Here is a 25,925-nt window from a genome sequence, read left to right on the forward strand (position 1 = left end):
TTGTAAGTTTTGTGATCTCAATGTAAATATGAAGTAGCACTTGTGTTTTATTACGTGTGTTTAGTTAGAGTTAATGCCCTATTGGCATGATCAGGATTTTTTTTTCCCTCTGGTAAAGCATGTAGACAAATCCTGGCAGAACTAAGAATAAGATACGTCTTAAAGTCCTATTTATACTCACAAAGCAGTTCAACCCCTGTCATCAAAAACAGAGTACCAGACATAGTATTGGACAAATATAGCTTTTGTGTGGAATCTAGTTTCTATGTAACTCTGAAGGATAAACAGGAGAGTGTATGTAATTATGTACGATGGTCGCTATGGTATAGTAGGGTGTATTTGTTTCCTAGGACAGCCATAACAAAATACCACAGACTAGGTGGCTTAAACAATGGAAATTTATTTTCTCAGAGTTCTAGAGGGTGAAAGTCCCGGATCAAGGTGTAGGCAGGTTTGGTTTCCCCTGAGGCCTCTTCTTGGCTTGCAGATGGCCACCTTCTCATTGGTCCACACATGGTTTTTTTCCTGTGCACGTATGCCTCTTGTGTCTCTTTGTGTGTCCAAATTTCCTCTTCTTATGAGGACACCAGTTAGATTGCATTAGGGCCCAGCCTAAAGGCCTCATTTTAACTTCATTACCTCTTGAAAGCTCCGATTTCCAAATACAGTCACATTCTGAGGCACTTAGAGATTCAACATATGGATTTTAGGGGGACACAATTCAGCCCGTAACATAGGGAGGGCAGTAGACAAGGAACTGAAGTTTGGATTCCAGCGTGGGCAGCTCTGATCTGTACCGATGCAGATGTCTCACGCAGGACTCCTAACTTGTCACGTCCACATCTGCTTACTCACGGGGCAGTGACAAGGATTCAAGATAGTCGTGAACATGAGCACATTTGGTGAAATATAAAAGCATGATACAAATGCAAGGTGGTATTGTAACATGGATACCTGTGAGGGATACATTGGCAACATGTGGAAAATTTTAAGTAGAAAAGACAAAGGATCATTGCAAATATTTGCTAAAGAAGCCTCTTGGCTAGTCTGTTTGGCTGAAGGAGAGGCGTGAATAAAGAAAGGTGATTTGGTTAAGACTTAATTCAGAGAAGACAGGAGTGAGGCTTACAGATAAGCCAAACATCTGGATGATGTGGGTGAATATCTTCGCATCTCCCAATGGAGCCTGTTTTCTTAAAGACTGTTAGTTTCTTGGTTTAAAAAATTTCCCCCTACCTTCCATGGTCTGGCAGTGAGAACTCTTAGTGGGTTTCCAAGCAGTACCATAGCCGGAAGGCACTTTTCCTATTTACCTTAAGTGAAGATTCTATCACACCTCATCAAGGATGTGTTTTTTTTTGTTTGTTTGTTTTTTTTAAGGTAATATTTGAGTAGTTGGGAAAACTTCCATGTACTTTAGGATATCTGTTCTGAAATTTGTACAGCATGTTTATATACATAGGCAAGTATTTTAATTGAAAAAGTGTATTCTCAGCTTGCCATGCCTACCTATTTAGAATGCATTTGGATTCTTAAGCACAAAGCACATCATCTTCTTTTATTCTGTAAAAACACATAGAACAAGACCATGCACAAAATAGGTGTTCTTGGAATCTCATGGTTACACCTGTGTTCTCTTTCTTGGACTCTGGTGTCCAATAGAGCCCAGTCATTTTTGAAAACTATAATCTCATATTCATTTCTCATCTTAAAAAAAATCAAACATTTGTCGTATTTTAAAAATAGAATTATAAGGAACCAGTCATACTTTAAAACATATCACTAGTGGTCAAGACCCCATCGTAAGGGAAACGTAGTATGAAATGTAAGAAAACCAAAATTTTTTAATCACCTTTTTATAGAACTATGAATTTTTGAAAACCTATGAAACTGACTAAAATTCATAAATTATATACAGCAGTGTACTAAAGTGGTTCATAAACTTGGAGTTCATGGAGTGAAAAACTTTTGGGAGTGAAAAAGCTTCCTAGTACCTCTTCCAGTGGTTACTAATTTCAAGTCTGGAAAACTAAGAATAAAGATATTTTCATTAAGCTTTTAAGTTGAGACTGATTCAATTTAGTACAGCTGGAAGGAGGTGAATTGTAAGTATAATATTTTATGTTAGGGTGGCATGATATGGACATAGCGAACAAATACTTGTGTGGAAAACATTAATATTGTTTTTCATCATGCAGATTGCAAGATGAAATGAAAAATATTTCAAGTTGTTAAGAAGCTAATATTAAGGTAGAGGATTATTTTAATCAGTGAAATTAAATGCTTGGAGTATGGTTTTCATGATTATCTCATGCTGTTAGTTTTTGCTTTAATCTTGTCAAATGCGTTTCATATTAATACTTAAAAAAACATTTTTAGTGACAGAAGTTTTAATTGTATAATTTTTTTTTAAAAAGTTTTTTATTTTTTTTGGCCACACCGTGTGGCATGCGGGACCTTAATTCCCCCGCCGGGTACTGAACCCATGCCCCCTGCAGTGGAAGTGTGGAGTCCTAACTACTGGATCGCCAGGGAATTCCCAGAAGTTTTAATTTTAAATCATCAGCTTTCTTTTAAATGGATTATTAATTTGTTTTCAGGGTTACTTAAAGTTTTTTCTTGACCATTTCCTGTAGAAACTCTGAAAATGGCAGCATTGATTTATTTGGGGAACTAAAGACACTTATTTAGCTAAGGTTCATCCTTTTCATTTTCTCCCACTAAGACAAGAAGAGTGTCTGGGCAAACTCTAGACTTGGGAAGCTCTAGAGAGTGAATCCGAATCTCCAGCAGCTTAGTTCAGCTTAGTTCAGCTGCAGCTGGGGCCACATTTAATCAGAAGGCTTAGTTTTCTTTGTTTGGGGGTGGGGGGAACTGGAGAGGGTTGCTGTGTCAGATGTAGCTCATAAAATTCCTTTATTGCTTACAGGAAAAACTCCTAAAGGGATGGAAGAGGAGTCCACTAAGAATATTCCTCTAGTTACAAGGCTGAGCATTCTCAGACTTACCTTCTCACAAAGCGAGCAGTTACTCGGGGGGCCCTGTTCCTTGGATGTCTGACAGCAGGCTCTTTGTTACTCCTGTGGCCTCTTTTCATTCAACATCTAGACAGTGACAATTCGCATTTTTTAAAAAGTGCCAGTTGCTTAGGAAGTCATCATCTCTGCCGTTGAAGGGTTTACAATTTAGTGGGAGGAGATCAAGATGGAAATAAGTTTAGGAATGTGTTACATGTGTAATGATAATTTCATGCCTAAAGCATAGTGCCTTCCATTTCTGCAGGGACCAAGAAAGCTAACACCGAAATTTATTTGCCCTACCTGACATTCCTCTATGAATCTGAAATGCATTGCTTCTCGCCAGACTAAGACAGGCTGTAAGATGTTACAATATATCTCTCATTTCCCTACCCTGGTAGCTAAGTATTTGCATATTTACTGGAGCTTTCTAAATATAATGGCTTATCCCTAAAGAGAGACTCTAATGAAGGGATTACAGGTTAAGTGGGAAATGCGTGCCAAAGACATTTGGGTAAGCCAATTAACCTGATGGTTTTTCTCAGTTAATTATCATTGAGTGAACAGAATTTAGTGCCCAGAGTGAGTGAACTACTTTTAGATGCAAGTGATAATTCCCTATATACTTAAAACAATGTAGAATTTTTCTAAAAGGTGAGTGCAGCTTATCAATACCAATCAATTCTAGTTAGAATTCAGTTCATCAAATATATATTGAATGCCTACTGTGTGCAAGGCTCCAAAAGATAAATAAGATACTGTTCTGTTTCTTAGGAGTTAACAGTGCATTGGGGAGATAAAGCAAGTCCTAACAAGCTGAATCGGACCTGAAGACCATCGCGGAGCTTGATGTCTAGCCACATTGCTCTCCATCCCATGAAGGACAATAGTACAGGACAGAGTAATGCCAGTGATTCCTGCCACACCATCCCTCAAACTTCACTCCAGCCAAACCAATCTGTTGCATTTTTTTCAGGTCCCAAGTTCACCACCTTCTTCTCTCCTGCCTCATGGTCCTTGAAAATATTGCCCATCAGTCTGGCAACATCCCAACTCCCTTACTCCTTTGCTTAACCCCTTCTGTGTATGTAGACATGCTTTCCTCCAGGAAGCTCCTGACCCGCTGGCTGTCGGGAGTTGTTCTGTTCTCCCAAGGCAATCAGGATTTCGTGTTAGAGTGGTATTTATCATACTGCAGTGAAATTGCCTCTACACATCTTTGCCTCTTCTACTAGGCTGTTTCTCAAAGTCAGTGCATCTGTTTTTACTCACCATTCTATCTGCAGTGCCCTTTATAGTCTAGCCCATCACAGAATGAATGAATAAATGAGTGAGTGAATAATTTTCTTAAGACAGAATCAATCCATTTTGTTGAGTTGTGATTTTCAATAGGGTAGAGAAGAGGGACTGTTAAAATGCCCTGATTTCAATGCATATATTTCCTCCTACTCCTTCTGAAATGTCTTCCACATCTCATCCCATTTAAGATCCCTGATGATGGTAGTAAGAAGTCAGTGTTATTAATGGGAATGTGTCAATGAGCAATGTTAAAATCGAGCCGATTTGCAACAATAACTAGGAGAGACTGGGCCATCACAAACGAGCGTTGGCAATTGAAGTATATCTGGACAGATGTAAACTGGTCGAAGAACAGCAATCCAGGCAGAGGAAGGGAAAAAAATGATCTGAGCGAAGGCCTAGAAGCTGGGAAGTTCGGTTGACATTAGGATGCATATAGAGAAGTAATGGGAGATTGGCCTAGGAGTCATAATGGGGTTGGCTCTGAATGCTGGGCTGGGAAGGGTGTTTATTTTGGCAAGAAATAGGATGTGATGAGGGATTCTTGGGAAGCAGAGTGATGGTGTTAGGGTTATACTTCAGGAGTTATATTTCAGGAAGTTTCTCTATCCACAGCATGTATAATAGATCAAAAGGGGAATGAAAGCAGGCAGGGATGACTATTAGTTCAGTTTTACAAATATTTGTTATGTGCCTAATATGTATTGGGCATTGAAGAAAATATACTCTTTCCATGAGGGGACTTTGAGGCTAATGAAAGAAACAGAATAATAAACAGGCACTTTTAGTAAGCCTGCTAAGCAATAGAGGTAGGAAATGATGGAAGCCTGAATGGGGGCGGGGGAAGGAGAAAAGAGGAGTTAGAGGTGAATTTAAGGGAAACTTGCGAGTTGGATTTTTCTCTGAGATCCTGACTGGCGTCAACATATCCTTAACCAATTTAAAAGTAGATGTAGGAGCAAAGAGAGAAGGACCCCTCATGCACAACCTCGGTGTCAGTGGTGCAAGAATGATGGTGCTTAATGAGGGGCTTGTATGAAAAAGGAGGTGGTGTGTAAAGAAAATTATTTGGATTCAGTCTTATTCAGCTGAAGATACTGAAAGGGCAACTAACAATATTACTTGATAGTTACACAGTGCTATTTTATTTAGCACTCTTCTGGTTGCACATGTCAGAATAACAGTTCAAACTAGTGTACTGGCTTATTGGCTTATTTAGTTATTGGCTTATTTAGCAGTGTTAGCTTCAGGCATGACGGGATCCAGCTGCACTAAGAATTGCCTCTGTCTCCTTGATCTGGGTTTTTTGTGTTGGCTTCATTCTTAGGCTCTGTCTTCAGGGAATCCTTTAGTAGCCCTAGGATTTCATCTCATTCTTAAAAGAAGATGTCCTTTCCCAGTAGATTGTTGGAGCTGTTTTGACTCCGACCGACCTGGCTGGCTAAGTCAGTTCTTGTGGCCGGAAATGAGGATGGGGGGATATAGTACGCTAACTGGCCAAATCAAATGATAACCTTTCATCAGGAGGTGGGGATAACAGCTTCACTCTATGCACATGGACTGAGGGTGGATGTGGCCTGTTCTCAGAAGGAAGATCAGGACACTGTTAACTAAGAAGAAGGGGTCTGGAAAAACCAGTCCGTGACACCAGGCTAAGTAATTTTTCAAACATTTTAAGTTAACATTGCCTCATTTGATCTTCAACACAACAATTTGTGAGAAGCATTGTTATCTACCAACTGTAGGCAAAGAAGCTGTGCTTTAGAGAGGTTAACTGGTCAAAGGTAAGACTCTGGTGTTAGTAGAGGAGCCGGGAGTGCATCATTCAGGTGTGGCTGTCACCTGAGGCAGTACAAGTGTAGGCTTGTGAGCCACACCCAGACTGGAGGCGTAGGTGGAGAAAGCATCTCTTGAGTTGCAGGTGTCAAAGATGATGACCACAGAGGTGGAAAGTGTAGAGAGAGGGGAGGTCAGGAGACAGAACCGAGAGAGAAACATCCACATTTGGGAGAAAAATCTGAAAGAGATGCTAGCCAAGGAGAGTTGCAAAGAAGTCAAAAAAGATAGGAGGGGAGTGGGAAGAGGAATGTGTTAAAGACCCAAGGTAAGACTTCATAAATGTTTATTATTTTGTGCTGAGAGTGTCATAAAAGCTTAAAGGAATTTTAAGTGAAATAGGACCATGGTACATAGATTTTTGAAGGCTATAAATATGAAGAAAGAGCACTGATTTTGCATTGATGGCTAGCACTAGTTGTTTGGTGTTAATGGTGATAATACTAATAATGACAGCAGCTAACGTGTTACGTATATTACATATAACAATGTGCTTTTTGCTTACTAACTCCTTTACTCCTCAAAATGGTCCTATAAGGCAAGTACAGTTATTATCCTTATTTTGCAGATGAAAAAACTGAGGTACAGAGAGGTGGAGTAACTCCGGTCCAGTTGGCTCCAGACTCAGTTTTCTTAACCACTGCATTTCACTGCCCTTTCTGGGCATAGATAGGTGTGCTTGGGTAGCACTGAAGCAGGGCAGGTTAACAAAGGCCATGCTCTTTCTTCTTTCTCCTGTAGAACAAATTTCAACCCATCACCTAAAAGAAAAAAAAAATTTTTTTTTTAAATATAGAGTTTGGCCTTTACTTACTTTTTAGTAGAACAATTTGAAAGTACTTGGGAAGAGTGTGCCATTTGATGTTTGGAGAATCTAAGCATCATTCCTCCTCTGAAGGACTGATGGCCATCATTTTTGTGGGTGCTCATGACTGAAAAGGTCAATGGACAGAAAAAGTAGTAGTGAGAGAAGCCCACACGAGGACAGTTGGGATGGCAGTGTCATATCATTCATCCGTTTTATGTTTTACAATAGCGTTGGCCTTTGTCAACATTTTTTAAAGGAAAAATCATAATGCAGCAAAAAACAAAGAGCCACAAATGAACAAAACTGAAAACAGATTAAAACCTCCTTGAAAGCTTGAGGGACTGGATCTTTTTGCTTCAAAAGAGTATCTTGGGCCTGTGTTCTCTGGAGAATTCTGCCTACAATTGTTTCTTTTCCACACCTGCTGCTTCAATGTTCTTCACCTTTCCTGGAGTGGAAAATTTCCCAATTCCTTAGTGTCTTTCTGAATTTTCAATACCCACTCACAGAAGTAACATCAGAAATTATATCAGCATGACATTTTGTTTTGAGTTAAGCCTTTTCATTGACTGAGAAATAGCAGGTTTCCCCTCTTTCAGTTTTGGACTTGCATAAGAAAATGCAAATAGATGAGAATCTATTATGTTGAGTGTTGAGCGACTACCTTCTCATTTTGCTGGCAGATTATTCAGATTCCATTAAATCCCTTTTGGTCTGTATCTTTCTTAATATGATGTGAGGGATGCATTATGCATCCCTTATCACTGACTTGCATGTGTGACGTGACTTATGTACTAAAAAGCCCAGTACAATTTAGTCTTATTTCATGTTCTTTTGCCGTAACATTTATCAAGTAAATAAAAACCTGGCTAATAATAAGATAATGCCCGTCAGAGAATTTTATCAGACCGAAGTCTCCCTTAGTGCAGTGTATTTTGAACATGGGTGGGATGTTCCTTTGCTCTTCTATTATTGTTTTATTGACAGTTTGCCTTTAATTCTTTTTCTACAGTGTAAATTTAGGGCTGTGCCGCATCAAAGGTTTTTCTCACAATGAAATTATGAGATTTGTTAGTTTTGTTCTTTGTTTTGAAATACTTGTTTCATGAGAGTTAGACATAGTATATCTTGTTGGCTGCTGCAGATTACTAGATTTATGGCTATGGATATAAGAAATTCTGGCAGCTTTGAACAGATTTTTAAACGTGTGTTTCTTTTTTTTTTCCCTTTCCCTCAAAAAGTCTTTACAGAGTTAGTTATGGAGCTGAACTAATAGCATGTAGAAAACCTGGTTTAGGGAACATGCGTCTCCATTATATAAGGATCTGCCACTGAAAGGGTGAAGTATTGTCCTAAACAAAATGTGCTTTTCAGCTTTTCTCGCTAAATTAGCCAAGCCTTATCCCATAGTGCTTTGCTGTTGAACTTTCTGCTGCCCCGACTTTGATAGTATGAACGTTTCTGCATTGATATTAGAGAAATTCACATCAATATCTAGGTTAATGTTTAGTGGAGGCCAGTTGGCTTTTCATTCTCAATGGCTTGAAATCAGCTCTCTCTAACAACACTGGCAGTTTGGCAGTTTTTCATATTTCTTTAAAATTTTAATTATAACCCATCAAGTCTTAAGCAATTACTTCTGGGGTAGACTCTTGATGAATGTCATAACAGGGTGTTTTAGTTTAATGGATCCAGAATAACGTCTGTTTCTAATATTTTAAAAGCCAATTTATATGGAAATTCATTTATACACAGTCAATACACGGAGCCTTGTAAAAATCAAAATCAAAATGGAAAATCAAACCACTGTGATATAGTAGGTCTTCTGTTAACAAAGGATTTCATTGATGAGTAGATTCAGCTGTGCTAACACCCAAAATATTGCAGCTTAAACAAGATAGCAATTTATTTCTCATATTCAGGTAGTTTGCCAAGGGCTGGTATGGTCTACCATGACAGGGACTCGGTTTCCTTCAGTCTTATTGCTCTGTTGGCATGACTTCTATTCCTAAGGACACCTTATGAGTCACGATGGCCGCTGGAACTCCAGCTATTACATCTGTGCTCCAGCAGGAAGGGGGTAGGGGTAGAAGAGAGAAGAATACTAAGCTTTTTCCTTTTAAGGATACTTTTTTCTAGAAGTAGTGCATAGCACTCTGCTTATGTTCCACTGACCAAATATTAGTCACTGGCCAAATACTAGTCACATGACCATATTTAGCAGCAAGGGAAGATAGGAAATGATAATTTTTTGTCCAGAAGACATGTACCCAGCTAAAAACTAAAGGTGTTTTGAGTATGGGAAAATGGAGACTATAGACACTGGAGAACTGTCTGTAACATTGAGTACTTTTTAAAACCTGATTTTAACAGACTTTCTGCCTTTTATTGAGCATCTAGAAAAGTCAGCTCTTTTTCATAAGTAGATAATATACGCAGAAGGACTCGCATAGTGTTTGGCAGAGTAGATAACCAACTACTATTAATGTATGTTGATGTCTGTTTTCGTTCCAGCCCCCAGGTGCACCTAATTTCAGAGGTTGTGGGTCAAACTGAATTTTATAAGGGACTTTTTGTAGATTAGAATACAGTCTTTGTAGAATAATAATAGCAGCAGCTCACAGGGTCAAGATGTTCTTTGCCCTAGGTCTCCAGAACACTCATGTATCTGCAAAGCAGTTTTCTTTGCTTTTTCACACAGTAGACAAATGAACAATTACAAGGGTTAGAAATGTGGAATCTCGGCCTCCTCCCCAGACCTACTGAATTAGAACCTTTACGTGCCTGTTAACAAGATCCCCAGGTGATCTGCGTGTATGGGAAGCATTGCTCTGGGCACAGATGTTCTACCTAAAATTTATTTCTGCTAGCGGGGGGCTAGTCCTTGCTCCAAGTGTATCCCCTGCACCAGTATCACCTGAGACTTTGCTTTCTTAAGAAATGCAGATTCTCAGGCCTCATATCAACCTGGCACCTGAAATCTGGATTTCTAGCCAACATGCCACACGCGGGCAGTTGTTTGGCAACTGCTTTATTGAACCTTAAGCGTTAAGCCTTTAACTCTGCATTTATTCTTTAAAGGTATTTGCATTCAAACAAGGAAGAAAGCTTTTGAGGGAGAGAAATACAACCCTAATTGCGGATCTAGTAAGCATTAAGGGGAGGATCTGAATTCAATCTACCTGTAAAGCCGCCTCCAAGGCTCATTTGCATTAATCATGTATACCTGGAATCCCATCATAAAGCCACGTGATGACAAAGCCACGTGATGACAAAGCTAGGAAGGAAGGCCGTGTTTCAGCAGTATATTTTAACAGTGAATTTTCTTCTTTCTTTCTGTATTTTACATTAGATTTCTGTTTTGACATTTTATTTTTTAGCCGTGCTATCAAGACTAATCAGGACCTTCTCCCAGAAACCCCATGGACCCACATTTTCTACAATGATTTTTGGGGAACGCTGCTAACCCACAGCGGCAGCCACAAGTCCTACCGGCCACTCTGCACTCTTTCCTTCCGCCTGAACCATGCCATCGGAGGGCTGAATCCCTGGAGCTACCATCTCGTCAACGTGCTCCTGCATGCGGCGGTCACTGGTCTCTTCACGAGCTTCTCCAAGATCCTGCTTGGGGATGGGTACTGGACCTTCATGGCTGGCTTGATGTTCGCCTCTCACCCCATCCACACGGAGGCGGTGGCAGGAATCGTGGGCCGGGCCGACGTGGGGGCCAGTCTCTTCTTCCTCCTCTCCTTGCTCTGCTACATGAAACACTGTTCTACAAGAGGCGCCTCGGCCAGGACCTGGGGCTGGTTCCTGGGGACAGGACTGTGTGCCGGATGCAGCATGCTGTGGAAGGAACAAGGAGTGACGGTCCTGGCAGTTTCAGCCGTTTATGACGTCTTTGTCTTTCACAGGCTGAAAATGAAACAGATCTTACCCACCATTTACAAAGTAAGTGATTGTTGGTGCTTGAGCGTTGGATTATTGAGTCCTCTCCTTGCTTGGTCCCTTTTCCCCATTTAAAAAGCAAATGTGTTCCTCTTCAAAGAGAATTTAAAGTAAGTTACTTTTTGATCTTCGGGAGGTGGAAGTGTCCTCTCTGACCTTTCCCTACTAACTGGGTGTCAGTCACGGATTATTTTATTTCTCAGGTTTCTTAACTTATTTTCATGACTTCCAAGGGGGTAGAAGGACAATTCTGCCTTGTAAAGAATATGCATCTTTATTATTTATTTACTTTTACTCCTCGATTTCAGCCCTAATTCCCTGTAATCCAATAAATTGCCTCTAAGAGGTGTTTGAAAAAAATAACACAGCTGATGGTAGAGCTAGATGCTCGACTCTGTCAAGAGGAAATTCTCTGCTATTTGTTAATACTACTTTTCCTGAGCTGACTTTGGAAAACAACCCTCTCTGCAGTGCACTGGGAACTCACATTCTTAAATCATGAGTCATATTCACCTTTTCCTGATGTAGTGTATAAGAATAGAAGAGTCAAAACAGAAAGTGGTTATTGTAAGTTTTGCCCTGAGGCCAATTAAGACCTTTGCTTCAGGGCTTAATATGTGTTCTTCTGTATCCCCTTAGTGGTTTCAAATGCAATGTCGTCTGAAGGTCACGGAAGCACTTTCGGATCCCAAGTACTTAAAAGGAACTGAGCAGTTTTCTGCTGGTGTGTTTGGGTGGACCAACACCTCTTTAGAAACTGCCTCCTTCCCATCTCCCCATCCTCCCTCCCAGACAATAAACTCACCCTTGCTTTAACTTAAGTATAAAGACAACTTCGCCAGTGTTTGCAGACCTCAGCCATTTTCTAAATCATGGACCTCTGCCAGCTCCTCCATCCTTTTGGACACGCTTAAGCAAGGAATTATGGTTTAGGATACTGACCCTGAGAAAGCTGTCAAGTTTTCTAGTTTTTACCACTTTTTTCCTCTCAGTTCTTAATTTTACTTAGAATTCAATTGGGAAGAAATTGAAATAAAGAACAAAATTGAGGGAAATGGAAACATTTATTTATTTTTATTTTATTTTATTTTTAAAATATATTTATTTATTTTTGGCTGCGTTGGGTCTTCGTTGCTGCGCACGGGCTTTCTCTAGTTGCAGCGAGCGGGGGCTACTCTTTGTTGTGGTGCATGGGCTTCTCATTGAGGTGGCTTCTCTTTGTTGGGGAGCATGGGCTCTAGGCGCCCGGGCTTCCGTCGTTATGGCGCACAGGCTCAGTAGTTGTGTCTCGCCGGCTCTAGAGTGCAGACTTAGTAGCTGTGGCACATGGGCTTAGTTGCTCCGCGGCATTTGGGATCTTCCCGGACCAGGGCTTGAACCCATGTCTCCTGCACTGGCAGGTGGATTCTTGACCACTGCGCCACCAGGGAAGTCCTCAGAAACATTTATTTATTTTTAAATGACTTTTTTTTTTTTTTTTTTAACGCAGGAGGCAGAGTAATTACTGCTGTGCCTCTGCTCTGCAGGGAACTCCAGTATCAAGTGCTTAATGAAGTTCTTTTGTGATTTCAGTTAAACGCTGAAACTTTAAAAGGAAACTCTGGTTAGAGTTTGATGCTTTGCAAACAACATATGGTTTGAAAGTCAAGCTTTTAATTTCAAATCGATTTTAATTAGTCTCTCAAGGAAATTTAGGGAAAATAATCTTTTTCTTTCCTTTGAAAACCATGCCATCAACAATAGCCAGTTTTCTTGTTTTACTGGAAATACAAATAGAGTAAGTGTAAGTCATGGTCCTTGTCCTATGCAGGGTGAGAACTATTTGGGGATGCAGATGGGGTGTTTTAAGACCTTGCATTGATAGCCTGTGAAACACCGTGGTTTCTCCTACAGAATTTTCACGTTACCATCTCATGAATTAGGAAATTACCTTGGTATGTCAATTCAGGACTTGCTTTTAGGACCTTTGAGGTTCTCTTTGGAGAAATTTTCAGGTCTGTAAGCCTGCTTTCAAGGATTAAGTTGCTGATTGATCTCCTTACTATAAATATGTCCCATGCAGTATTTGGGACATACTTATAATAGAAGATTATTCTTTGTTCATCTGAAATTAAAATATAACTGGGCATCTCGTATTTTATTTGGCAGCCTTACTCCTGCAACTGCTGCTTCAGAAAATGAGAAGTGCCACTAGTGCAGGGGAGAAAAACTTTTCTCTCCATCTAAGTTCTTTGGCTGGCCTAATAATCAAATTGCCCTAAGACAGATTAACAGGAGAAAAACAAATCTTTAGTTTTGTACATACAGGACCCCCGCAAAGACAGGAGAAGCTCCTCAACAGTTAGGCAGTTGAGGTTTCTATGCCATCCTGAGCTAAGGAAAAGGGAGAGGGGTCTGGAACTTCAGAGGGAGGAAGACGATTCACAGGAAGACAGGATGAGCAAATGTTTGCCACGCCAGACCAAAGAGTCTCCCTTACGTAAAAAAGTTATCTTTGGTAATAACTCTCTTCCTGGCACAGGCTAACTAACTAACTTCTTTCAGGCATTTAAGAGGGAAGTAAAAACTTCTTCTTGAGTCTGTTGGGCCTTAATTGTCTTCAGCTCCATATAATCCACATGCCAAAGTGGCACATTCTGCGGCAGCCTGCCCCGAACCCCATCACTGTGAAGGAATTCATAAGAGTAGAGAGTGTGAAGTCCCCCACACTATGGGAAAGGACTTAATGCTTTGAACGTTCAGTGTCTTGAGAAGTTTTCAAATGGAAACTTGCCCAGGCTGTCTGGCAGCCACTGCTTGCGGGCAAGGGAAGTGGTCAGGGGGGCAAAACACTTCATCTGATAGTTGCTATCTCAACTTAGCTTTTTCTTTCATTCTTAGGTTTTGGGCCAGTGAGCTTAATGAGGACATTGGGATAACAGACTTTACAGATTTTTAAGGAACCTTGAGACCATCTATGCCAGTCCCCTTGTTTCCAGCTGAGGTGTAGAGAACCAGAGATGTGAAAGTCACCTGGAAAATGGTGGAATCACTAGGACTAGAAGACATATTTGTGACTGTCTAGTGATCTTACACTGTGAAGGTGTGAAGATGGATAAAGAAAGCAGTCAGATGACTCCACAGTAGAGAAGAAAGTTATAGGCATTGACTCTTAACGTGCACTGGCTGAGTCACCTTGGACTAGTTCAATGACCTGTTTCTTCATGTAGAAATAGAGATAATTAATGTTCTCTGCTAAGAGATGTTAGGAAGATCATGTGAAACTGTAGAGTGTTCGTTGTGAACTGGGTGCCCAATATTTGGAAGTCACTTAATGCACATTAGTTGAAGGGGGAGAAGAAATATCAGTGGAAATTGTAATTCTTTATCTCAAGAAAGAGAAGGCCAAAAGATAAATTTCTACTAGTCTTTAACCATGCAGTGGTTTGAAAGCATATGAATTCGGAATCAACTAAAGCTGAAGCATGAATATTTAAGCAAAAACTTTCATTTAGAATTTCATGACTATGGGACTTACAAACACCGGCATAGATTACATATGGAAGTTATAGAAAAATTCCATATTCTGTCTTTAAAATAAATAGATTTCTATGCCTGGGGTGAGTTAGAAGAGACTCTGAAGGAAGTGGATTAAAAGACTTTTCAACCTTAAATGAATAATCGTCTTAAATATCTTACTAATTAACTCTGCATCAGAGTTATCATAGTTGGCCAGATGAAATAAACTTCCCTGCCTTATTAAAACATAACTTATATATAAACAGAAAAATCCAGTGCACAAATGTTTACCTCTATTAGGCAAACTAGAGAACCAGCCAAATACTCAAAAATCTAAAGATGGTGGTCCTCCTCAAGCTGGAAATTATTAAAACCAGAGGGGCAAGGCTCTCCATTTTTATAGTTTTGTCCGTAATGTTTTTCTCATAGCAGTCACACTCAGCTTCTCCCTTCACATTTCTTCAGAAATGTCAGAAGTTAGAGGCCTATCAGATCCAGGCCCCAAAGTCAAATGCACACCAGGACCAGGCAGAAGGGACTCTGCTGAACTAGAGGTTATGCTCTCCCACTCGTACTTCTCTCCATACCATTATTGCAATAAGCAAATACAGGGTTCAGTTTCGTAGAGGTTAATATTTTTCTAAGACAGACAGACATCTGGATTTTCTATGACATCTCCTGTTATTTAATATTGGCTACTAATTTAAGAACAAATATGCCCTGTTTGGGCCAGACAATATCCTTGGGATGACCGAATTTGGCCAGAAGTCTTGGCTGCCATTTTTTGACTTCTAAGATTCATGCAAGGAATGCCCGTGTCCATATGACATGTAAATTTTTTGTAGTTCTGCAAAAGAAATACGAAAGTTTTTTCTTCGGTGAAGTGTTTGAAAAACAGTAAGTACCCAGAAAATCATAGATATTTTATTTAGTATTTGGTAACCATGTGTAGTGTTTATATCTGCCAGGCACTGTTCTGAATATGTCAAAAATATTAACACATTTAACTTATTTAGTAAATGCTTATCAAGAGAGTAATATGACTTATGAAATAATGTGGTTGAATATAATATGAAATAATATAGTTTTCAATAGTTAGGAAGATTTCTAAGAAAACAATATAAAATCTTCAGGAATGTGTACGAACAAAATTAGAGTTCATAACTATTTTTTTGAAAATTGTTAAATGTTCTAGATCTTCACTTCAGCATCTATTTAATATGTTTCCTACATTATTCTTGGCATCTAGTGCACCATTTGGCACATAGTAGGTACCTAGTAAATTATTGAATTCACCCTTGTTTAAGATTGACTTTTGAAAAGGATGTGCCTGTAATGGTAAAGTGAAATCCTATACTCTCCCCTTTCTACAGTGAGGATTTCATTACTGGTTAGTGAGGTCTGGAAGGTGGGATTGGAAGAAATGCATGTCAGAAAAATGTTGAAAAATGAGTTTTCTTGACCTCTCACCAAATGATTATTTTAGCCTTTCTTAGATGATTTTCACTTACTTTTTGACAACATAAAACTAAGTAAGGGGAGTGGGGAACCCTTGAAACACACTTACACTAGCCTTGCAAATAAATGCTAGACTTTTATCTGCCCACAAAATATTTTACAAGTCTCCCATGACCCCAGGAGGTACATGGGTAATAAAATCAGTAAAGACAACATTTTTCTTACTTACCCAACATCAGTCATTGCTTACCTAGTGGCCATTTTCTGTGCTTATTTAACATCTGTTAACTGTTTTAGTGTGGAAACATCTTTTTCCCCCCACTTTATTAGCCTCATAATGACTTACTCAGTTACAGGTGGGGAAAAAAAATTTAAAAAGGAAGGAAATCTGAAAGTGGGTGTAACAATTCTAATTATATCCCAAAATAATTTGGAAAAATGAAGCCCTTTGAGTTTGATCTTTTTTAAGACTTTCTCTAAAGATGACTGCATTAATTTTGCTGTAGTTGCTTCCAAGATGTGCATTATCTGGACAGCCTCCTTCAAATAAAATCTTGAGCTCTATTTCATGTAAACAAGATAAAGAGACTATATTATTAGAGAGGGAAACGGGAGGCATTGCCACTTTCAAAACACAAGTCATCTCTGTCTAGAAATAACTTTATTTTAATGCTAAGCAGGATGTGTTTGATGGAGGTTGCCTTTGTTGAGCAAGTTTACCTTTATCTTGGGTATTATGTAAGCTGGGCTCTACAGCGGGGTGCAGTGATCAGACCCACAGGAACAAACAGTCCCATGTTTCCAAACCATTCACAGGGTTTATCTTGAGAATGGTTTCCGAGGTTTGGGGCTTATGTTCTGTTGAAGGTTTGGGTTTGTCGCAGTCGGAACACTGAAGACATTAAACGCGGTGCTTCTGTATATCAGACTATTTTGTGTGACTCCCTGTGTACAGAAGAGCCAGCGCATAGCCCGCAGGTATTTGCACATTGAATCCACATGTGCTTTTTTTATTTGACTAGCTGCTCGGATGACATTGGTGGAATCTGTTACCATTTATGTCTCTGTCCCTTTTCTTTCTAGACCAGGTTGTGGTTTTATGCAAGATGTGACCCTCCTATCCATTGCCTTGAATGAAATAGGATATGTTTGCTCTTTCTGATTGTCTTTAATCACCATCTGTGCCACTCCAAGTAGTGTCCCTGCTTTCTGAGGATTGTCTTTTCCCGCATTTGCCTTACACTTGACTTTGTGAGAATCCAGATATAGCAAGATGCTCCGATTCCGATCACGGTATTTCCTCACATTATTGAAACTGGAGGACTGTTTGTCATGCAGTTACAAATGAATCTGGATTTCCTCCAAGTAAACTTGTTGTAGCATTTGATATTCATGACCTGTAGTACTTTAAAACTTCGAACTGCTGCCAAGACCGCTAACCAGATAATACCGCAAATAAAGTCGAGGTTCAGAAATATTTTACAATTCAAAAAGTCTAAGATTAATAGGGTATTTTATTCCTGCAGGTTGGCTTCCTCGCTCAGCTGACTTAAGATGATTCTGTATTCTAGTTGTGGTTTAGGTTCCAGTTATTTAAATTTGGGGAGCTGACTACCCTTGCAGGTTTCTGTAATGCTTGCATTAGAGTGTCAGTACCTGGGACAGTGAGCTATTCACAAATTATGATTATTTTTTTAAAGATTCATCTTTGTGCAAGGCATTGTGTTAGGTGATGTGGGGAATCAAAGAGGAATCGAAAAAATTCTGCCCTGAAGGACATTTGAGAGTAGTAGGAAGTAGAGAATAGTGCCTGCCAGTGTAGAGCTGAAATTCAAGCTGGAGAGTGGTGAGGGCTGGAGGGGAGGCCCTGGGAGCACTAGGGCAGTTTAGAGGAAGGGGAGGTGACTTTCAGCTGAAGTACCTTCAGGAGCAAAGGTGTGTGAGGCGGACCCCAAAGGATTCTTGGGATATGGGCATTTATAATTGGACAGACGAGGAAGAGTGGAGAGTGGAGCCTGAGCCTTACACAGAGGGCCGCTCAGAGGAAGTTACTGCGGAGCACTGAGAGGTCCTTTTGGCAGATACACAGAGCACCGGAACTTAGAGAGGAAAATGAATCAGGAAAGGTAGACTGAGACAGCTACTGTGTCTAATGATGTCGGGGCCTTTTAAGATAGGTTGTCACCCCGACAACGATGGGAAATGATGCATGGCTTTCAACTGTGCTAGCCCTTGGACTGGTCCATGGGAGAAGCCCAGGAATGTATAGGCCAGCTCTTCTTGCCTCTTGGAGAACTTTCGTTTCTGTTCTTCCCCTAAACCTGAGAGAGGGTCCCTTGGGTGATGAGACTAAGGATCAGCCTCAGGAGTGGAAGTTGTATCTCATTCAGTGAGTGTGTCTCCTATCAGTGTTTATCTCGTTCTTTAGCATTTAAAAGAAAAGCAGTTATTTTCTGAAGGCTAATATTGTCGTACTTCTTACTCTGTAATATTTGGCATATTATTATATACTCCTAATGAGAAAAACAGGGAGTCCTTAAGGGCTCTCTCCTATGTCCGTTTTTCCAGTATTCCTGAAACGTGTTCAGATATTACTGTGAATGGCCACAAATACAAAATCCCTCTTTGTTTTGTACTCTTTCACAAAGGAAGACAGAAAAAAACATTTTTTTACAGGACGGAATAAAACACCCTATCAGCACTAAATTTCAACCAGTTAACTGAGTACACTGTCAGTGAAAATGACACGCAAATTGGACCTTGTGATGAATAAATAATGAGTCTCATTGAAATCATCTCTGCTGTTCTCATAACACTGTCTGGGATGCATATTACATCACTTGGCTCAATTTTCGATAACCTGCTGCCTCAGAGGAATCAAATTGACTGACGGGATCTCATGACTATCGGGTTACTCATATTCAGCTGGGTTCTGTCAGTTTCACAGAAAATGATGTGGTTTGCACAAATTTGAAATCCATTGTCATTGCCTAGAAGTCAGATTCCTGTCTTAAATGTCTGGAACAATGGAAATGCTAATTTAGTGTTGATTTCTCAAATGAAACTTAAGCTATAGAAAGCTGGATTTCCAGAGTACATTAGAGATTCCTTAAAAGGTGTGAGCAGGGTGGGAGGTGGGTTGGATAAAACTGAATATTAAATCAAATTCATTGATCATTAGAATATCTGTGATATATGATACTATGGTAAAGGTTGCATGGTGTGATGTTTTATTTTTTATATCCAGTTTCATACCTATTGATCACAGTATTCCTTTCTTCAAAAAGGAAAATAAGAAATCAAAAGGGAAGAACAGCACTTTCTAATAACAAAAGTCTGCAGTGATTTGGTGCTAGGAAGGTCGATGTGCCCTTGCTCTCAGGGTTTGTCTTTACAACTCTGCAGCACCCAGATGGCTCCTGTATGCTCTGTTGGTCTGATTACAACTCTTGCATCAAGTGAAATAGCATGAATTCAGAATTTAATACATGTTTCCTCAGTAATTATGCCCTGATTAGTGAAGTCAGTGTTTCTGTTCCAGAGGACACTTTCTTTCTTTCTCCACATGTTTATTCATTTCATTTCAGGAAATCAAATAAAATGCAAAGATCATAATGCTTCTCTTTGGTATAATAGGGGAATCTGCAATACCTGCCTTTGGGTATGTGGTTGTCGTTTTGCTTATAATTAATATAAGATTCAAAGAAAACAGCAGGGACAATATGAGAAAAATGAAGGACATGTAAAAACAAATAAATGACTCTTAGCTTTTAGTATATGAAGAAATGGAAGATATATCTAGAATTTCCATTAATGTATTGCTGAAGATAACTACATACCAAGTACATTTAATAGTCTTTGATTATATGCAACATCATTTGTGACTGCTTAAAAATAATTAAATTTTATGTATTTAAAAACAGCAAAAAAGAAAAAACCTTAATATTTTAATTTTATGAATTTTGAGTCATTATACCTGTTAGCAGTACCAACCCAACCTTTTGAGGGCATTGTCTTAGTTTTTAACATATAAGACACTGAGTCCCTTCCCCCTATAAAAGGGTGTGTGTGTGTGTTTTGTGTGTTCTATCAGAATACATGTTTATGTAATGTAGTCGGATTTTACCTAAGTTATACATGAATGATTTGAGTGTATTTCCATAACTTTTATGAAATGGAAAGCTCCAAATTACATAGGATTATTTTTTCTAATTTGAAGATTCAGGAAAAAATTTGCCAGTTTACGTGTTCCATCGAGTGAAGTTTCATTCTTAAAATCTCATGACATAGTGTGATAAAAAGTTAAACAAAAAACATAAAAACAAGTGATGTTCACTTTGAAGAACGACTTGGTGATTGGCTAGTCTTCTCACGTATAGGTGCAAGTAAGGCTATTTTGGAAAGGCTGTAGGACTGGAACATGCAGATTTAGATTTAAATGGTATGATTTTAGATACAGTACTAAACGTATTGAACATCAGTTACAGGGTCTGTGAACTAGGAATATAATATTTGCCTTGCCAAGTTATTGCCAGATATGAATATAGTAAGTGTACACTCTTCAGCCAAGTTCCTTTCCTATAGTACGTATCACGATCGTCAGCATTTTACTGCATTTCCACAGCATTTCAATAGTAGTGAACTTTTTGTCTGTTGTTTTACAGAGCACTCAATTAGCATAACTCTGGCTTTTCTAGTGGGATGCAGGGTGAAATGTCAATCAACTTGTTTGCTATCCTATTCACCAATGCTGACCATTTAAAGAATATTGAGAAGAAGACCTTTTTTAAGGATGATTTTTCTGAACAGCACGATTTGATCGTTTATCTTTTGTTTGATTGAAAGTAAGTACACATACTCATTCCTTAATTTTTCTCCGTTGATAATATCTTGCCATCATCTCATACTTTTATAGCCTGATTTTTCCCCTTCAGGCTCAGGATGGTGCTGTTGCTTATATATATGAAAGTGGAGGGGAGCCGGGCCTTTTCTGGTCTGCTCCCCCCCCACTGCCCTGTTTCCTGTATATTTCCTTTTGGTAAGGTTTATAGTAAGGAAGATTAGTTCAGTAGCTGCAATAGCTTGCAGCGTTCAAGTCTCATTCTTTGGAGAAAGAGGAAGCAGTTATCACCTAAGGGTGAATGTGCATCTCTTTCCTCCTATTCTTCCCCAGCCTGGCAGCCAATATTGTGGCAGCTGATTCCAGAATCTCTTATAACAAACCTTTTCAGGGAAACATTGAGGCTGCTTTTTGCTGTTGTTATTGCTGCTGTTACACAGTTTAGTTTATTTCCCTACCTCCTAGGGAGAGCAGAGAAAGCAAAAAGTTTTCTTTTTAAAGCATTACTATTTTCTGGCTGCCAAAAATTTTATGAAATATTTCAGGCGTCTTAATAACATTCAGACCAAATTATTTTTACAGAAACTTAAATCTGGTAACTTGGGCTTGCTGAGAAAAGTCTATAGGTAAAATTAGGTTTTGATTTCAGAAAATTCAGTATTTAAAAATCTGGGTTAATTGACAGGTAATAGCAGGGGCAGGTGGGGGATGGTGACTGTTTAAAGATGAGGATACATTATGGGCTTCCAAACTGGGATGATCATCAGCCTCTCCTGGGGAAACTGTTTTAAACCAGAGATTATAGCCCCAAACTGGAAGCTACTGAGTAAGAATATTTTGTTCTGCTTATTTTTAGTTTGTTTTTGAGGTGTTGAGGGGGAGCTGGTGGAGAGGTTGCAGGAAAGAAACTACTATTTCTTATTTATTTATGGCCGCACCTCACAGTTTGCGGTGCACGACCTTCAGGATCTTAGTTCCCCGACCAGGGATTGAACCCAGGCCCATAGCAGTGAAAGCGTCGAGTCCTAACTACTGGACCACCAGGAAATTCCCAAGAAACTCCTTTTAAAAAGTTCCTGCTGTTGTTACCAAACCCAGGTTTGTTTACTTGCCGCTCATAAGCCAATAATTCAAGAGGCAGGTGTCAGTACAAAGCGAAGGTGCTCTAATCAGAAAAACTGGCAGTCTGGGGAGAAGGTCGACTCGTGTCCAGAGACCAACTCTGAAGATCCTGCTCAGCCATGGCAGTTTTAATTAATTTATTTATTTTTATTTTTTATTTTTTATTTTTTTAATTTTTAATTTTTTTAATTGTTTTTTAAATTAATTTATTTTTGGCTGCATTGGGTCTCCGTTGCTGCACACGGGCTTTCTCCAGTTGTGGCTAGTGGGGGCTACTCTCTGTTGTGGTGCGTGGGCTTCTCAATGCGGTGGCTTCTCTTGTTGTGGAGCACAGGCTCTAGATGCATGGGCTTCAGTAGTTGTGGCACACGGGCTCTAGAGCGCAGGCTCAGTAGTTGTGGTGCACAGGCTTAGTTGCTCCGCGGCATGTGGGATTTTCCCAGACAAGGGCTCGAACCCGTGTCCCCTGCATTGGCAGGCAGATTCTCAACCACTGCGCCACCAGGGAAGCCCAATAGCAGTTTTTAAAGGGAAAAAATGGGGGAGTGGGGGAGAATCTCAGTGAATCATCAAGGCAGGAGGTTGGGTTCTGCATCATTCTTCATCGCGTGCAGACTGGGTGGCTGTCTCTTCAGACGTTACCTTGCCCGTGTGATCTGTCTGCAGGATTGCTAAGGGGGCTATTGCTAGTCATTTTTTAACAGCTTAATTCTTCATTCTTCTTTTTAACTAGGAAAAGAATCAACAGGTTAGACAGGGCATAGTGTGCATTCAGGAGAGCGTAAGTCAGGGGTTAGTTTCAATTGCTTACTGATCTCATTCCTATAATTAGATTCTTTTACTGTTAAGAGGGGAACAGAAATGGGCAAACAGGAAAAGGGCAAAAGAGCTGATTTCACTGTGATTTTGATGAATAGCTGGGTTTGGGACCCACTGGTGCACATCGAGAATCTGATACCCCATACAATATTATGAAACATTATAAGATATTCATAAAGACACAAGATTTTGTGGCTGGAGAAGGATATTAGAAATTATCTATCCATATGCTACCCCATCTCTTTTCACAGAGTTTGGGGCCCACAGAAATTAGTCACAGGATAAGTCGAGCATAGAGTTGGCACGGTACCTTGTCCTCCAGGTCCAGTGCTCTTACCACTGTGCACATTGCTTCCCTGCCTTTAATTTATAAAAAACTTGTTACTATGGAAATACTTTTCTGTTGGCCACTTTAGACTAGAGACTTGTAGTGGACTGCTATGTACCGTCCCTCAAGTACGTCATTAATTAAGACTCTGCCCTTCTTATTTCACCCTAGGTTCTTTCTCTTTTGCTGTGTTAATAATTCCAGGGCACCTTTTGAAATTGAGTTGGTTTGTGTTTTGTTATTGTTTGCCAGGCCCATCTTTTTCCTATCCCTGCCCCTTCCTCCCCCACCCCCTGAACTAGCTTCACTTAAGGGCTCAAATGTCCTGTTGCCATTTTAGGGCTCCAGCTTGATTTAAGCTTGCTTTCAATAGGAACATATACTTTTGTAGCTACCAGAAGCTGAACACAAAGTGACTAAAATCAGAGTATTTTTCTTCCTGATTTGGTGAATTTCCTTTACTAACAGGATATTATGTTTGGAATAGGTTACCCCTCAATAGAGGGATCTTCTCTTTGAGGATGACGAGTCTGAGATTGGTCTAAAGGTGGAGAAGTAATAAATAGCAGGGCACCTCCTTTTTGAAACCCTTTTCCAACTCTCCAAGGTACCACGGCTCAAACTTGGAGAAGAAAAATTTTAGGCATTAGCAGTAGACTTATCAGCTTGGTGTATCATCATTCACCCTGGCGCTTGCAATTCCAGGAGTGTGGTGGACACCACTTGTGTCTTTAAGATGCTTAAAGTTTCTTCTGACCATATGATATGACTTTAGTTTCTCACTAAAGAGTGAGGGTGGATATTCGAATGAGTGACAACCCTAATGTCAAAGTGAGAATGGTTCCAAAAACGAAGGTAAAATTGCCAGAAAGGAGAAAATGCAGAGGTGCCAATTGAAAAATGGGCAGGCTGAGTGAGAAAAGGGCTGAATTGAAGCTGTCAAAGCAACAGCCGAAAGTTTCTGGTTCTTGGTTAGGGTAATTTGTAGTTTGATTCTTTTGCATTCTGCAGTATAATCTTCTCCATGGCTCTGCTGACTTCCATATTCTTTAAAGAGGAAGAGAAATACCCAATTTGAATTCATTAGCCTTCATTTGCATATACACAGAGCTGGTGGTAATTACGATAACAACCACCATTGATCAAGGCTTACCGTGGTGTGCTAGCAAAGTGTCCTCTGTGCATTTCTTTGTTCGATTCTATGAGAGTAGGTATTATTAACCTCATTTACAGATAAAGAAACTAAGGTTTATAGGAGTGAAATAATTTGTCCAAGGATTCAGAGAGTGCCTAGGGGAGAAGGGATCTCCTTCCAAAGTTTTGACACCAAAGCTCGTGGTCTTTCCATTATACTGTTTTTGTACAAGTTTGGTTAAAATGGAAGATGCAAATAGGATGATGAAAGAATCAACCGCTTTCGTATTACTTGGTCTTGGGACCAATGCTGTTTACCTGGAATAGCTTTAAATACAAATAACCTGCACTTCCACATGCAATAGCTGATTTTATGTGTGCTAAAAATACAAAGATGGATAATGTATTATCCCAGTCCCTAGGAAGTATAAGACATGTGTACAAATTATATCACTCTGCCTTAATGCTAATAGAATTTCATATAAAGTGCACACGTGTCTGACAAATTTATTTAGTCTGGTGAGGGAAGAGTCTTGAGTGACAGAAAAGCAGTGGCATCTCAGTAGCTCTGCTCATCCAAGATTTTGTTCTGTTTCAATTATTTTTAGAAACATTTCATGTGGGTGCATTTAACTTGGGTTCAGAGTCAACTTCCATTTTTTTCTCCCTCAATACCTGTCATGTGACTAGAAGTTTGCTAGATGCTTTCTTATTTTTTCATTTTTTGAAAAATAGGTACTGAGTGTCTTCTAGGTATGAGGCACCTTTCTAGATGTCGAGGATAAAGCAGTTAAGAAAACAGACAAAATTTCTCTTCTCTTGGAATTTACATTTGTTTTCTAATTTAACTGTCACAGTAACCCTGTGGGGTCATTATTTGTACCCATTTTACAAGAGATGGAGTGAATTCCCCTGAATTGATTAGCATGCAGTGAAGCTGGATTTCAAAGACAGTGCTGATGGTAAATCCAGTGATCATTTCCAGTGCAGCTCATTATCTTTCAGTTGAGTTCCTTCAAGTAAAATGTGGCCTGATGATTTAAGGTATTATATGAGTAATACTGATTGTGTGTGTGTGTGTGTGTGTGTGTGTGTAGTTGGTTTAGAAGCCTCCTTTAGAACAAGGACTGGATACTCTTTTTCTTTTGCATCTTCCTGTCCCAGAAGAGAAATAGTCATTGAGTATTCTGAGCTTGATCATCAACATCCCATTGGCTTGCAAGGGCATAGCATGTCCACCATGGCTTTGTCCTACACTGAACAGATTGAAAAGAGAGGCCTTGTACATACCTCCTTTGAGGTTGGACTGGGTTAGATTTGCTTCTGAAGCTCCTTACAGCTCCTCTCCCTCCTCTGAAATGCATGGTGTTTCTCAAAAGCATGCAAAAAAGAATTATCTGGAGTCAGTTCACAGTAAAACATTTGGGTTGGCTCCGAATTTCATATTGCCGCATCACTGCTAATCAACCTTATTAACTTATTTACGTGTATAGGCAATGCATTCCTAATGGCTTTATAAAAGAAAAGATGAGTCTGTGATACAGAGGTTGTTTTATAATTCAGGTTAAAAACTTTTTCCTGTAAATTTCATTAAAATTATGAAACAGCTTAGAATAACTAGCGATGTTTTGATGCCAACAAGTGCCTATGTGTCTTAGTGGGTCCTACCCTGCACAGGATGTCGGGTCTTGTTGGACGAAGATTGTAAAGAGTGTTTTTGGAATCTGAGCTTTCCTCTATTTCTATAAAAAAAGGACTCTAAGTTCCCTGATGCAATACCCATAACCTTTGAGGCCAGATGTAATTCTGTTTTTTTAA

The 25,925-nt window shown here is 39.6% G+C and overlaps 1 protein-coding gene across 2 annotated transcripts in view; it reads left to right on the top strand.

Annotated features, from left to right (window-relative positions):
- TMTC2 (transmembrane O-mannosyltransferase targeting cadherins 2) overlaps positions 1-25,925 on the top strand; it is an 892,687-nt gene that overhangs the window by 144,841 nt on the left and 721,921 nt on the right. For both annotated transcript variants that reach the window (XM_068561154.1, XM_068561153.1), the window contains exon 3: positions 10,341-10,911. In XM_068561154.1, the coding sequence (XP_068417255.1) occupies positions 10,341-10,911 (571 nt within the window). The remainder of the gene's footprint in view (positions 1-10,340; positions 10,912-25,925) is intronic.

The sequence above is a fragment of the Eschrichtius robustus genome, chromosome 13 (assembly GCF_028021215.1).
Source record: "Eschrichtius robustus isolate mEscRob2 chromosome 13, mEscRob2.pri, whole genome shotgun sequence".
Taxonomy (NCBI): Eukaryota; Metazoa; Chordata; class Mammalia; order Artiodactyla; family Eschrichtiidae; genus Eschrichtius; species Eschrichtius robustus.